The sequence below is a fragment of the Onychomys torridus genome, chromosome 15 (genome assembly GCF_903995425.1).
Source record: "Onychomys torridus chromosome 15, mOncTor1.1, whole genome shotgun sequence".
Classification (NCBI taxonomy): domain Eukaryota; kingdom Metazoa; phylum Chordata; class Mammalia; order Rodentia; family Cricetidae; genus Onychomys; species Onychomys torridus.
In genome coordinates this window covers 18,111,527-18,126,060 of record NC_050457.1, presented here as the reverse complement: position 1 = coordinate 18,126,060, position 14,534 = coordinate 18,111,527, and the positions used below count along the sequence as shown (strand labels likewise).

The window sequence follows — 14,534 nt, the reverse complement described above, 5'->3', positions numbered from 1 at the left end:
TGACAAATGATGACAAAAATAAACTTTTACTGCACTGAACTGCTCCTTTATTTATGAAATTTGGCCAAGTAGTGAAATCTTTTATCTGCAAGTTGTAACATGGAGTGGGAGCGAGCGATTATGGTGTGGTAATAGCAACCCCTGCGATGGAGGCTGAGTCGGTTGGAAATGGATTGGGGTAAAATAACTACCGCACCATGATAAATGTGAACAGCCCTTTGCTGACAGATGATCTAACAGGTGTTCATAACAACTATATAAGAGGATTTATTTATGACCAGCCACAGCCGCAGCTCTGTAAATCAACTCCAACAGCTGCACTCCGCTGAAACCAAGTCCCTGATGGGGGAACGGAGCGAGAGCCCAAAGAACACAATTCACTCCAGAATCTTAATCATCAAATAACATTTTTTTAGGTAATTACACCACCACATAGAAATCATGATTACTTCCAATTAGAAATCTGAGCTGTCTGTAACTTTGTTTACAAAATCTTTTTATTTTAGGCCGTGCAGTTTTGATGAGGCCTGAGCCAAAAAACGAAGATGCTGGGTCAAGGAAAGAGCGAGCACCTTGGGAGGGTGATGGAGGCTTTGTGTGATGCCACCAGCAAGAGGCCCTTCCCACTAGTACATTCTTAAAAAGCTGAACACTTCAACGGAAGGGGAGGTATTGGGCTTCCCCACCTTCTCCAGCAGCCCACCCCCATCCCTGGCAGCACCATCCCCTGGTGAACACTCTTTGTACCACATACCGTTCATAGCCAAAGATGAAGGTGTACAGGAAGTGAGCTCACCAGAAGTGGGGTACAAGCTAGACCGAAGGTCCACCTTCATTCACTCTTTCTTCACTGCTCTGCCATGGCAGAATTTGATTTTTTTTTTTTTTTTTTTGGGTAGGTTACACCTTTTTAATTAAAAAAAAAAAAAAAAGGCCAGGTGGTGGTGCACACGCCTTTAATCCCAGCACTTGGGAGGCAGAGGCAGGTGGACCTCTGTGAGTTTGAGGCCAGCCTGGTCTACAGAGTGAGTTCCAGGACAGGCAGGGCTATTACACAGAGAAACCCTGTCTTGAAAACCAAATTACATATCTCTGTATTTAAGACAGCCAGGGTTACATAGAGACCCTCTCTCAACAACATCAAAATTTTTTTTTTTTTTACAGTTCCACAGGTCTTGCACTATCTGTCATGCTTACCTTCCTACCACTCAGTCTACCCCCTCCCCTCTCTTCATTCATGCACATCTACCAAGTTGATGTCTATTCATTTTGTTTTGTGACCCACTATTGAGTTTCGCTAGGGCCATCTGTGTGACCATGGGTCTGAAACTATCCATCGGAGCATGGTGGGTTCAGTAGAAGGGATGTAAGTAAAGACAGTAGCAGTTCTTCCTGACCTACAATCTATCATAGCCGATAGTTCAGAGGTAAAGGGTGGCCCGTGACCCCTCCACCTTCCTTGACTGAGTGTTGATAGGGCTGGTCTCGTGGGCTCAGTGCAGTAAACACTGTCAGTTAATGGCTGTCGTAGTTGTAGCTAGTCTAGAGAATGGCGTTTTGCAGCCCTCCCATCTTCTGGCTCTTGCATATTTCCTGCCTCCTCTTCTACAGTGTCCCCTGAGCCTTAGAGGGCTGATATATGTGACTCGGCTAGGTTGGGCCCACAGTCCAGGCTTATGTAGTTATTGTCTTAACAATTCTCTCCCGCTATCCATGGAGATGGCGTCCTCACTTACACACTCCTCTGAAAACACAGAGGGGCAAGGAGCTGCTGGACTAGTGGGCAAAACCAGAGCCTTGCTGGATACAATCTGAGGAAGTTCACCTCTTACCACTGTGCTTTCTCCATAGCAACGTCTCCATCCCACCCCACCTCACACTATGGATGCCCAGTGAAGACGTTGACTTGTTCCTCCAGTCACCCATGTGGCATACGCAGTCCCAGGCCTGACAAAAATGAGTCTATTGTGAGCTTTATGCATGGCCAGCAGACAGGTTTTTCTGTACTTACATCTAGACCTTTGATGTGTTTGGTCCTCAAAGCTGTAAACCAGTGTTTTAGCTTTTGGTTAGAGACAAGTTTGATTTTTTGTTTTGGTAGTGCTGGGGACTGAACTTGTAGCCTTGCCCTTGCTAAGCAAGTGCTCTACTACTGAGCTACACTCTCAGATGAGGGTCTAGGTTCTTTACTGCACACACAGGTTGACTGCATCAGCTAGTGATCAGATGTTCAAGGGACTACCCATGTAAAACCGGCTCCCCAAAGACAAAATAACTCACAGAAATTAGCATGTCCAAGGAAGTATGTACAATCAGTCTACAGCTGAAAGTCAGCCCCCGAAGGCCTGGTTCTCCCAACCTCCACTATTAGCAGAGCTCACATTCTCCTTCATGGACTGCAGCCACGCATACCTCCTCTAAACTGCCAATGGGGGTGAGATGGGGGCAGGGAGGGGGGCTAGGCAAGACATCTGGAACATACCCTGGCACATGTCACCAACGCTTTCTGTACAAAGGCTTTAACATCGTCTAAGACACTGCCTCAGCCCAGAACATTATATTTATTCTGTACCCGGAAACTTCTTCTCTCCCAAATCCCATACCCTTCTGAGGACCTAGATCACTGCCTCAGTGGTACCTTCCCGTCACTGATCCAGTGACTCAGGTGCAACTTGGCAGTCACTTCGCTGCTTCCTGGCAATCCTCACACGCCACCTCAGCCTTCAGAGCTGTTCCAAGTTTATTGTTCGGATGATCAGTAGTCAGGGCAGAGAATTCTCTTCACTCCGTAACACAGTGGCAGAAGGAAAAAAGAAGATAAACACCAAAACAAAAAGCAAGTGTCCCAAACAGAGCAAAGCATGGTTGGTAGTGAACACCGCTTGTCAGGCAGACTCATGAGGATGGTGACAGGGAAGCCCCAGAAGAGAGTCCCCGGGTCCATCCAAGGGCAGGCTTGTCTGTTAATTACTGTCCCAGACTCAGCTTACAGTGGAACTATTATGTGATGACTTCCCAATCAGGAAAATAGTGAAAACACCTAGGGAGACTTTCCCAGCATGGGAAGTCGGGGTGGAAGCAGAGGGGAGGAGGAAGATGGTTCAGACATGGGCCGATGGGGAAGTCACTGAAGGCCAGCCGCCAGCTGGAGCTGAGCTGTGCCAGGATCCGAGGAAGGCATCTCCGCATCAGCATGGAAGAAGCAGTGTTTGCAAATCAGATCTCACTAGGGTGGGGACTGCCGTTAGTGCTTCTTCTTCTTCTCTTCTTCTTCCTCCTCCGCCTCCTCTTTTTCCCTCTTCTTTCTTCTCTCTCTCTCTCTCTCTCCTTTCTCTCTTTCTTCAAAACAGGGTTTTTCTGTGTAGCCCTGGCTGTCCTAGAATTTACTCTGTAGACCAGACCAGGCTGGCCTTGAACTCACAGAGGTCCACCTGGCTCTGCCTCCTGAGCGCTGAGATGGAAGGCGTGCGCCACTGCTGCCCAGCCTAGTGCCATTTATTGCCGACGTTGGTGTAGGTTTCTTTTTTTAAATTATATGTACTTGCTTATGTGGATATTATACATACACGTGTGCCACTTGGTGCAGGTCTGATGAACCTTTCAGGAGTTGGTTCTCTCTGTCCATTACGTGGGTCCCAGGGATCAAACTCTGGTCATCAGGGTTGAGGGCAAGTACTTTTACCTGCTGAGCCATCTGGCCAGCCCAAGTGTAGGTAGGTTTCTTGGAGAGATGTGTGTGCGTGTGTGCGCGTGTCCGTGTGAAGATACTCAATGTAGTCTTTAGACAGACAAGGCAGTGGTGAGGCTGTGAGTTTTGTACCAGATGACGAGGCTCCTGCGAACCCTCTTTTGGGCAGAACACTTTCTTCCCTTTAAGTTTGCTTCATGATCAGAGCCGGTTGAGAAGGAACGGAGATGAAAGACCTTAGGTTTTCTTTCAGCTGGTCTGCTTTCCTTTTTACCACCCTCTTTGTATGACTCAGCATTCTGAATTCTTACCTTCTTTGGAACAGAACCAGTCTATTCTCAATGGAAGCACAGGCAACATGTTGGGGCAAGCTTGGTAGTTCCTCTAGTTATGTTTGCAGATGATCACACAGGGGCTGGGGGTGGAGAGGTGGGAGGGGGGAGGTGTTGAGTGCACAGTTTCCAAACCTAATGTGCTCACTGCTTCCATCCTCTTCTGGATTAAAATAATTCTCCTGATAATAAACTAAGGAAATGGATTGGCACCAAATGAGAGGCTCAGTATGAATTACACTCTGAGGGCTATCCTTCAAGACAGGTGTACATGAAGTGTCCCTTTAAGGGAACATTGAAATGAGAAAACAATACAGCTAGAATTAAGGACTTTAGCATTGACTAACTCCACTTCACGGAACAGTTTAAAGGTAATCACAGTTATGACCAAGTTAAAGGGAACATGTGGCAAGGACTCGGGAGCACTGTCACAAAAAGACAAAACCTGAGGCTTGGGACATCTGTCATTTTCTGATTTCATTTATGTGAAAAAATCTTAATATTCTTAAACTATCAATGGCAAAATCATCTCAGCTGGCAGCTTATATTACAGACAAATACCATTTTTCTACCCACTGATCCATACTACCTACTGATTTAATGTCTATTAAAAAACTTCTATGTGGTCCTACTTCATCATCTATGCTGGGATGAAAACTGACCAAAACACAACTCCTCTGAGGGAAGGTGTATTTGATGTCCTCTGAGGGAGGGTGTATTTGGTGTACGTGCCCTGCTTGGTCTGTCCTGGAGGGAAGTCAGGGCAGGAACTGATGCAGAGACACTGTGGAGTGATGCTTACTGGCTTCTTTATACAAGCCAGGGTCACCTGCCTAGTGGTGCTATTGCATGCAGTGGGCTGGGCCCTCCCTCCCACACCAACCAAGAAATTACCCGATGTTCATGCTCCAAGGCCAGCCAATGCAAAGGTTGAGGTTTTCTTTTTCCAGGTGACTCCAGTTTGTGTCAGTGACAAACATACACCGCCCCCCCCCCCCCAATGTGTGTGTGTACTCATGCTGCAGGGTAGTGCACATACCAGGGCAGTGGGTATGTGGAGGTCAGAGGGCACAGGATGACTTCGAGGAGTTGGTTTTAGCCTTTCACCTTGTTTCTGTCTCCACTGGGTGCTTCAAGCTAGCCGGCCTGCAAGCCTCCAGGCTTCTGTCTCCGCCTCTCATCTCAGCACACAGGAGTGCTGGGATTCAGCTGTGTACTACTAGACTGGATTCCTATGAGTTCCAGGGATGGGAACTCAGGTCACCAGACTTGGGAGGCAGGGTTTGGTACCCACTGAGCCAGTGACTCTCAACCTTCCTAACGCTGCAACCCTTTGATGCAGTTCTTCATGTTATGGTGACCCCAACCATACACTGTTCATCGCTACTTCCTAACTCTAATTTTGCTACTGTTATGAATTGTAGTATAAATATCTGTTTTCCGACAGTCTCGGGTGATGTCTGTGAAAGCGTCATTTGACCCAAAGGGGCCGTGACCCACAGGCTGGGAACTGCTGTAGGCTATATCCCCAGGCCTAACACAGATTTTAAATATGAAAGTAGGCAGTCACAAGTAACTTATTCAAAAGTAAAGCCCTACAGAAATTCTTAGTTAAAAAGTATAAAAACATGACTCTTTCTCAAAGATGCCTGCCCTAAGACAGCTAAGAACCTTCCTATGGCACAACATGCACTGTCCCCTCTGACTGATGACAGCAATCTCCTCTCTAGAAAACAGTCTGATAATATCACAAAAAGTTACTCAAAATCCAAGGTTCTGAGAAATGGGGTTCCTAATGGGGATGCTGATGGGACTGCAGCTGACAAAGAGGATTCTGGGAGTCAGGATGGCTGTATTGCCCAAGGTCCCAGAGTGAAGAGAACATGGGCTTCCAGAGCAGCATGGGCAGGTGTTGCCTAGCAACAGAGATGTGTTCTGAGAAATGCTTTATCATTGTGCAAACACAGTGTGCTCTTACACAAAACAATATGGGTATGATGTCACCGGGTGACAAAACCTTACAGGACCACTGTGACCATGTGACATGGGACCATTCTCTTCACTCTGAGTCACTGTTCTATTTTGGGAGCAGAAATTTGTTTTTGGGTTTGTTTGTTTTTTTGGCCTTGGAACTGATTGCAATCTTCTCATCTCAGCTTTGCTGACATTACAGGTGTATTTCTGAATAAGAATAGAGATCTTAATCATCTTGTTTACTCTCTCCATTGTATAAGCTTGAAAATGTAGTTTCTCTACAGTCTGCTCTGTATTTCAATGTCCCCCTTCTGTTTTCTTTCAAAAGTCATTCTCATTAGACTGGAGCTACAGCTCTGCAGTGGAAGATTATTATTATTATTATTATTACTATTATTATTATTATTGAGCTGAGGATCGAACCCAGGGCCTTACGCTTGCTAGGCAAGCACTCTACCACTGAGCTAAATCCCCAACCCAGAAGATTACTTTAAGGTGTGTTACTTTTGCTTAACTCTGTGAAGCTGTGTTACCATGCCTGTAAACACCTGGTGGTCTAATAAAGAGCTGAACAGCCAATAGCAAGGCAGGAGAAAGGATAGGCAGGGCTGGCAGGCAGAAAGAATAAATAGAAAGAGAAATCTGGGAGGAAGAGAAAAGAAGTAGCCAGAGAAGGAGGACATCAGGGACCAGCTACCCAGCCAGCCACAAATAAGAGTACAATTTACAGAAGTAAGAGAATGGGAAAAGCCCAGAGGTAAAAGATAGATGCGATATATTATGAAAAGCTGGCTAGAAACAAGCCAAGCTAAGGCTGGGCATTTATAATTAAGACTAAGCCTCCAAGTGTGATTTATTTGGGAACTGGGTGGTGGGCCCCCCAAAAGAGAAAAAAACAAAACAAAACAGAAAACAAACAAACAAACAAAAAACCCCAACAACACAGCTCAGCAGGGAAGAGCACACGCTCTTCCTTGAGGACCTGAGCTTAATTCCCAGCACCCACATCTGTGCTCAGGATCACCTGTAACTCCAGCTCCAAGTGGATCCCATACCTCTGGCCTCTGAAGGCGTAATGCAGCCTCTTCCTCCCATAAATACACATCACTAAAAGTAATAAAAACACATTTTAAAAACTGCTGCTGACAGACTGATGGCACGTGTTCACAGTCCTTGCTACTTTTGAGTCTGATGTGGGAGATCACTTGAGTCCAGAAGTGGCTGAGCAGGCAGCGTCATCAACACAGTGAGAGGATGTCTCCAACTGAGAGGACCGAACTGTTGTCTCTGTGGCGTTAATCACAGGGGACTAATGAGCCAGTGCTACTCCAGACCCCTCACCTGTGTCAGAAAGGTCCATCCACCAGGCCTGTTGCTGCACATCAGTAAGCCCAATGCTTGGGAGGTGGAGCAGGAGGATCACAGAAGACCTGAGGTCAGCCTGGTCTACACAGCCAGTTCCAGGCCAGCCAGGCTTTGTCTGAACAGCAACAGCAACAAAGACAAAATATAAAAGCATTAGAAAAGTTTCCGGATTCATACAGAACAATTTTGATGAAGATGGTTACTTGCTTACATTAGCAAATAAACAACCTATAGAAAGATGCTAATATATCTAGATCATACAGTCTTAATGGCATATCATCAATTATGTACTAGTTAGTTCTGACAAGAGTTGAGCACCAAGACTTTTTTTTTTTTTCTGAGACAGGGTTTCTCTGTGTAGTTTTGGTGCCTGTCCTGTATCTCGCTCTGTAGCCCAGGCTGACCTCGAACTCACAGAGATCCGCCTGGCTCTGCCTCCCGAGTGCTGGGATTAAAGGCGTGCGCCACCGCCGCCCGGTGGGCACCAAGACTTTTAAAGGGGAAATGAAAGTCAGGATTTCTGTAGCAGGTGTAGCAGACATGGTCATCAGGGCTCTAAGCTGGAAACTGTTTTCTTCCCACATAAAAGCTTTTGTCTTGTTACTAAGCACGTATTGACCACTCTATAGCACAATTAGAAAATTTATCTAGTTTAGACAGCAAAGTGCTGATGCATGCCTGTCATCCCAGCCTTCAGGAGTAGAGGCAGGAGGATTTCAAGTTTAAGGCCAGAGCAGGCTGCTCAGTGAAACCCATGTCGGAGAAGCAAAGAGAAGCACAAACCCAACAAGACACTTTACCTTGTTGGGAGCAGTTTGTCTTTAATAAACGGAGCCCACTGAGTCTCCAGTGTGGCCGGCAAGACTTACCTGGGAATAAAGAGGTTGAGCCAGTGCGGGTCAGGAGAGGCAAATGCTAGTTTATTTATCTTATTATTCAGGAGTAACTTCATGATGATAATTGTCAACAACCAATTACAACGTGAGGAAGTTCAAAGAGTCGAATTTTACAGAGCCCACTTTTTTGAATTTAATTTAAAAAAGTATGCTATCTCCTTTTCATATACCAAGCTGAGAGGCCATTGAGACGATCTCCTCACTAGGTTTTGCTTACTGCTGAAGGAGGGATGACTCCCAGACTTTCAGTGTCGGACTCACGTGCATCATCTTCAGAAAGCAGAAGGAAGATGAGGCCGGCGAGGTGGTGGGAGGGATGGGGCCTGGCTTCAGGAGGTGGACAGACTGATAGTAAAATGTATGTTCTTTGGTTAGCAAAGCGAGGAGGGGAAAGGACTGCATACATGATAGATACACAGCAGCATTCTAAAGCAGGAGACAAGAATGTCAGGAGTGTGCTCTTCCCCGTCCAGATGGAAGGGCTATTATTATAAATGAGAGGCGGCAGCAGTGGACGCCAGGCACTTCTGTTGTGTGCCAGATCCTGAAGTCCAGATGTAAGCAGGTTACCCCTGGGACAGGACAGGCTTCAGCTCCCGCAGCAGAACAGAGCCAATCAGGGTCTTCTCGGTGTTTATGATAAGTTGGGCTGAGGAGCCCTCCTTCAGCTCCACCGTGACTAGCATCAACGACCCACTGTGCACAGTTTTAGCTGCAAACCTGCAAGAAAAAACAAGAGACCTTTTATCCCGAGAGGGAGAAAGAGGAGACAGCGTATGTTCAAATAGGTTTAAAGTAACTCTTTTTCTTAACTGAAATAATTGGTTGAAGGTTCCCTACTGCCCTACACCTAAAGCCAAGCATCCTTTAGGAAAATCACTGGACTGCCCAGCCCAGGCTTACCACACGCAGGCCACTTCAGTGTAGTTTACAGACAGAAAAAGAAAAGCCTGTTTCACTTGCTGGTTTGAATGCAGTTTGAATGGTTTGAAATGCATGAGGGCATTCTCCTTATGATATATTTAGGAAACACCCACTCACCTGACAGTTAACATTTACCATGCTGTTTTAAATATGCTGCCACATTTTTATTTTTAAAACATGTTAAGGAAAGGTACCTTCTCAAAGAGCTTGGAATTTTAATTCCTCATATCTGAAAATGATTATACAAGAAGTTAGATAATTTTATGTACATTAAAAAATTAAATTCATCTCAGTGAAGTCACTCATGAAAAAAAAAATCAAATTCAATCTCTACTGTTAATGGTGACATGAAACAAAGTCACAAGACAGCCAAATGCTACCCAATAACCCCGTTTAATATTCAGAACATTAGATCCTTCTTTTGCTTTAGGACATAACAGAGGGAAGTTGAGGTCTAATGTGCTATTACTAAATTCCAAGACATGAAGAAGCTACTAATTACACGGAATTTAGGCAAACCTAGCCTTTAACACTGCAATGGAGTGAAAAGCCGCCACTGTGACGGCGGCGGCGGCAGCGGCGGCGGCACAATGAACTTCTGTCAATCCAGCTACTTCATTCTGCATGCACAGTGGGGCTCAGGGCTGGAGGGAGGCTGGCGCGCCCCTCTACGCCTCCATCTCTTCCTCACGGACCGTGTTCTGCACATTTTGGGGGGGAGGGGTCTGATTGCAGGGATGACTGGAGAAAAACAAAGTTGCTGCACAGGAGCTTTTGAAAACACTAACAAGTGTGGAGCAGGTCTGTGACCTGCTGTGACCCCACTTTGCAGGGCCAATCCCCTTTCCCCTCTCTGGATGACACGTGTCTGAATCTGAGCCATCTGCCTCAATTTGCGCAACATCTTCAGCCACAATGGCTCCCAGTTAGCCCCGACACCGGCTCACAATACCTAAAAATAAAACTGCCGCGCTGACAGCATGCTGCGGACTATTCAAGAGCAAACCAACTGGCCAGTGTCTCATGTCCGACAATTAGCATGGGCCCTGCACAGAGCCTCAGTGTCCTCAGGGATCGGTTTAATTACCATCAACATAAAAGAAGGAGTTTATCAGGAGGCACTCAGAAAAACTTCACTCCCGACTTAATTAAAATATTAGCCACTTAAGCAGGAAGCAGATTCTCTTTAAATGAACAGTAATTTCTTTTTTGAGTTTTTAAAAATGACATCAAGATCTTATCTAGCACATTAGATTCTTCTTCCTTTTAAGATTCTAACAAGCCATGTTTGGCCCAAATAGAATGATGAGAATTAGTTCTTCAACAATTAGAGTGATTCAACAAAAGAAAAATAGACAGACTTGTCTGACTTGTCTGAAAATATGAACCACACTTTGACGGCACACAGTAAAATGATATAGCGAATGGCTCACTGGCGAAGCAGGCCAGCCACCTTTCTAGTCATTTCTATGTGTCTTTAAACATGCTGGAAACTTGTGGAATTGGGGAGGCAGTCCTGCAGAGAAGAGACGTTAGTGAACCAGTTTAGGAGTGTAAGCCCAGCCATGTTTCTAAGGAGGTTTCTTATAAGCTTTACATCCATATCTGTTTACACAGAGGTTAGGCACCTGGGGCACCCCACTTCCCTTTGTGAGTACGGGCTGCTCCCTCATTTCCTATGGCTCCTTACTCGTTCGTTTCTTTGGTCTAAATTTAAAAATTATCTTCATGTGTCTGTGTGGGTCTATGCGCATGTGTGTGTGTAGGCCCACTGAATCTAGAAGAAGAGGTGGGGTCCCCTGGCGATGAAGTTACAGCCAGTTGTAAGTCACCCAATGTGGTTGCTAAGAATTGAACTCAGGACCTCTGGAAAATCAGTGAGAGTGCTTAACTACTGAGTCATTTCTCCAGCCCCTTGTCTAAATTTCAGAGGCTGTATAGCTTCACAGGAGAAAGATAGTTCTATAGTTTGCTCAGACACAATGGCTCCATTCATCTACTCAACTTCTCCCATAGATCTGGTCACCATGCTTGTAATTCATTCACCAACTATTTCAGCAGAGCTCTCTATTTCTGACAGGGTTATAACTGTGTAAACAATAGTCTTCTTAGTCCCTTTATTTACTTAACACTTGTGCCTGGGGACCTCTTCCATGAAAAACCTAAAGAGTTAATGTCACAATAACACCAACTAGGCAGAGACAAACGTCAGTATGTTTACAGAGATTAAAACTGGTATCGTGGGCATGTTTTTCAAATCCCACGATGAAATTCTCAGGGCCTGAAAGAGCAGGCCCATGAAAGCGGAGGCGCCTGCTTCGACTGCAGAGGCAGAGCACAGCTCATCCTAGCAACCAAACCCGTGAGCCTGCCTCTTCAGCAGGCATGTGCTCCAGCAGCACACAGGCTGAACACGATGTTTTAAAGGGGAACCGGGAGATCGGATGTTCCGACACGCCCACTTCAGTCAAGAAGAACCCATTTCACTGGGAAGCGGAGTGACTACTACTGGCGTTTTGGGCCCACGGGAGCAAAGCCGCTCCCCAGCACTATTTATCATTTGAATTCTCAACAGGCCATGGGTTAGCAGATATTTAAGTTACAGTCATGGAAGAATACTAGTTAATAAACAGTAGCTGGAAACCTTGGTTGTAAAGACATGTTAAATTTGATGGGTGACATCAGGTCTTCAGTACTTGGCCTCAGACAAGGTCCTATTGTGACATTTTTTTTTTTTTTTTTTTTTTTTCAGGAGGCAGGTAAAGTTCTGGTCACTGTAAAGTAGCTATTGTTTATACCGTGTGACCAGAGGTGGGTGTGAAGTACTTACTCACACAAATTCATTTGACCCAATGAGACAGGGGGCTGACAGAGATGGGGGTAGGGGGAGGCTGAGGCCCACAAAACTGGAGGTACTTACCTGGGACACAGGGCTGGTACATGGCAGAGCATGAGTTCAAACCAAAGCACTCTGAATCCAGGTCATATACAGTTTCTCAACAGATGCAAATACACACTCCATATTTGTTTTTAATCAGTCAACAGATGGTTTTCCTATTCACCTAGCATGTGTATTATATAACCTATCATTATGCCAGAAACCTTAAGATTTTCTCCTTTCAAAATTATGTGCTTACTTTGTGTATTCTGTGAGACAAATCATCCTGACTTAATTCTGTCACATTTTTAATCCTCGCTCTTACAGATTAAAAAATTAAAGTATTGTCTACCTATTCTTTCCAAAGTCACCAGTAATGAAAAATATGAAAACTTTTTGAATAGCGCTGTAACAGGGAGGGACCACTGAGAGACCAATCACCCTAGAAACCAGGACACACATGAGGACAACTGTGACACCACGCAGAGATGCACTGTCTGTGTACAACGGCTCCATGTTATTAAAAGGACAGCATCTAAATGTTTTTCATTTCATCCTAATATTAAGCACTCCCTGTTTATAATCAGCTGGGGAGGTAAAACTATTGGGATGTATCTGTCTGACATCTTACTAAATGTCTTGTCTATTATCTCTAACAATTGGCATTTAGTCTTTTTTGAACCCTTAAGATTCAAGAAAAAGCCCAAACAAGCTTAGGCTGTGCCCCAATTGAGAAAAAAAAAAAAAGTTCCACTCTTTTAAGAAGTTATTTCCTAACTATTGTTGGAACAATGAAACTGGTCACTAACAATCAATTCTGAATAAATATACCTATCGCCTGCAATTCATTTACATTTGTGAGAAACTGGCTATGGATCATAAATGTTCTTTTTATCCCCCTCAAAGAAAGGATGAGCCACAGCTCAAATGTTCTAAGGGGTAAATGCACCGACACACGAATGCAGGTCTCGGAGAGGTGGCCTCTGACTCCGAGCACCCACAGACGAGCTCCTTATGCAGAAGCAGATTCGCTGCACTTAACAACAGCTTGACGACATGCTTTTTCTTCTCTTGGATACTCTTCCTGCTTTCTGACTTTTCTATTCTGAGTTCAATTTTCTTGTGCTTTCTGTTCTATTGGTTATCAGAAGCTGTGACAATGACCCGCGCAGGCTAAAACTTTTTTCCCCGACTCTGTACATGAAGCCTTCAATTACTGCCTGCTGAAGCAGACAGAATCTTATTAGTAAGAGAGACGATCACAAGATGCAGCACCCTGCCCTAGCTGTATAAAAATAATTAGTCCAAAGTTGACAAATGTGTAATCAAGTCACACAATCATCAGATGTAAGAAAGCCTGGCTTGAATGAGGTCCTAAACATCAATACCACAGCATGGAGATTTGGAATATTATTTGGAAAAAGGATTCAAAATTGTAAATCTTTACAGGCTTGTCTTAATACTGTTTAAATAGACCGAGATTTTAAACAGATAGAGATTCTGTATGTGGCAAAGAATTCTATTTTGCTGACTATAAAATTGCATTTAAAGTTAAGACCATTATACTATTAATAGTAAGAAAAAAATTACAAGAAATTAAAGCTGAGAGCATTTATTTGAGACAAGCACTTTAAACCCTGCCCTGGAGTACTGGGGATGCTCCCCTCTCTAACATACAGATGAAGGCTTGAAGGGAATAGGCTTCCATGAGCACGTGGATTCTTATTCTAATCACGAGAGATGGTCTAAAAAATCACCCCAGCCCATCAGGTCAGTGATGTGTTCTCTTTCTTTGTAGAGAAAAGCTAAAACTTAAGTGCACTTCCCAAAGAAAACACAAGGCCCCCAACCTGCCACAGCATCTGCTGGTGGGGTGCGGGATGAGACGGTGTTAACAAAAGTTAAATGCAGAACATTTTAAAGGAGGATGCCGCTTTTGTGCAGTTTGGTTAGGTGTGAAATATTCATACTGGCTTTCTGTGTGAAATTCACTGAGGTCTGCATCTGTTTCCAAATGAGATGCTGCTTCTGAGTCAGTAGGTACAAGGCAGATCCAAAAGCAGTTCTGCCCTCTAGTGGACAGTCACCAGCCGGCGGCGAGAGTGTGGCTCACCTACTGGTACCTAACTCTCAGTTCTGCCAGACTCAAAAGGTGTCCTATTGGAGAAAAGACCTAGTCGGACACCATTATGTCAACAAGTGTTTAGATAAACCCGTCTCAGGACAGATTAAACAGGGGTTGGCAATACTCTTGGAGCACTATTACAGCCAATATCCCAGGCTAAGCAAAACCTGCTTTCACTACAACCCTCAAAAATCACATGGAATTTAAATCTCCTAGAGAGTCTATGAGAAAAGAAAACAAACAAAAACAGTATCCTGGAGCCAGATGTGGTGGCCCATACCTATAATCTGAGCACTTGGGAAGCTAAAGCAAGTTCCAGGCCAGCCCAGGCTGTAGCCCAGGCTTTACCTTA

At 44.8% G+C, this 14,534-nt stretch overlaps 1 protein-coding gene across 3 annotated transcripts in view; it reads right to left on the bottom strand.

Annotated features, from left to right (window-relative positions):
- Positions 1 to 8,258: 8,258 nt before the first annotated feature.
- Ap3b1 (adaptor related protein complex 3 subunit beta 1) overlaps positions 8,259 to 14,534 on the bottom strand; it is a 205,645-nt gene continuing 199,369 nt past the window's right edge. For all 3 annotated transcript variants that reach the window (XM_036206993.1, XM_036206994.1, XM_036206995.1), the window contains exon 27: positions 8,259 to 8,975. In XM_036206993.1, the coding sequence (XP_036062886.1) occupies positions 8,822 to 8,975 (154 nt within the window). In that variant the 3' untranslated portion in view covers positions 8,259 to 8,821. The remainder of the gene's footprint in view (positions 8,976 to 14,534) is intronic.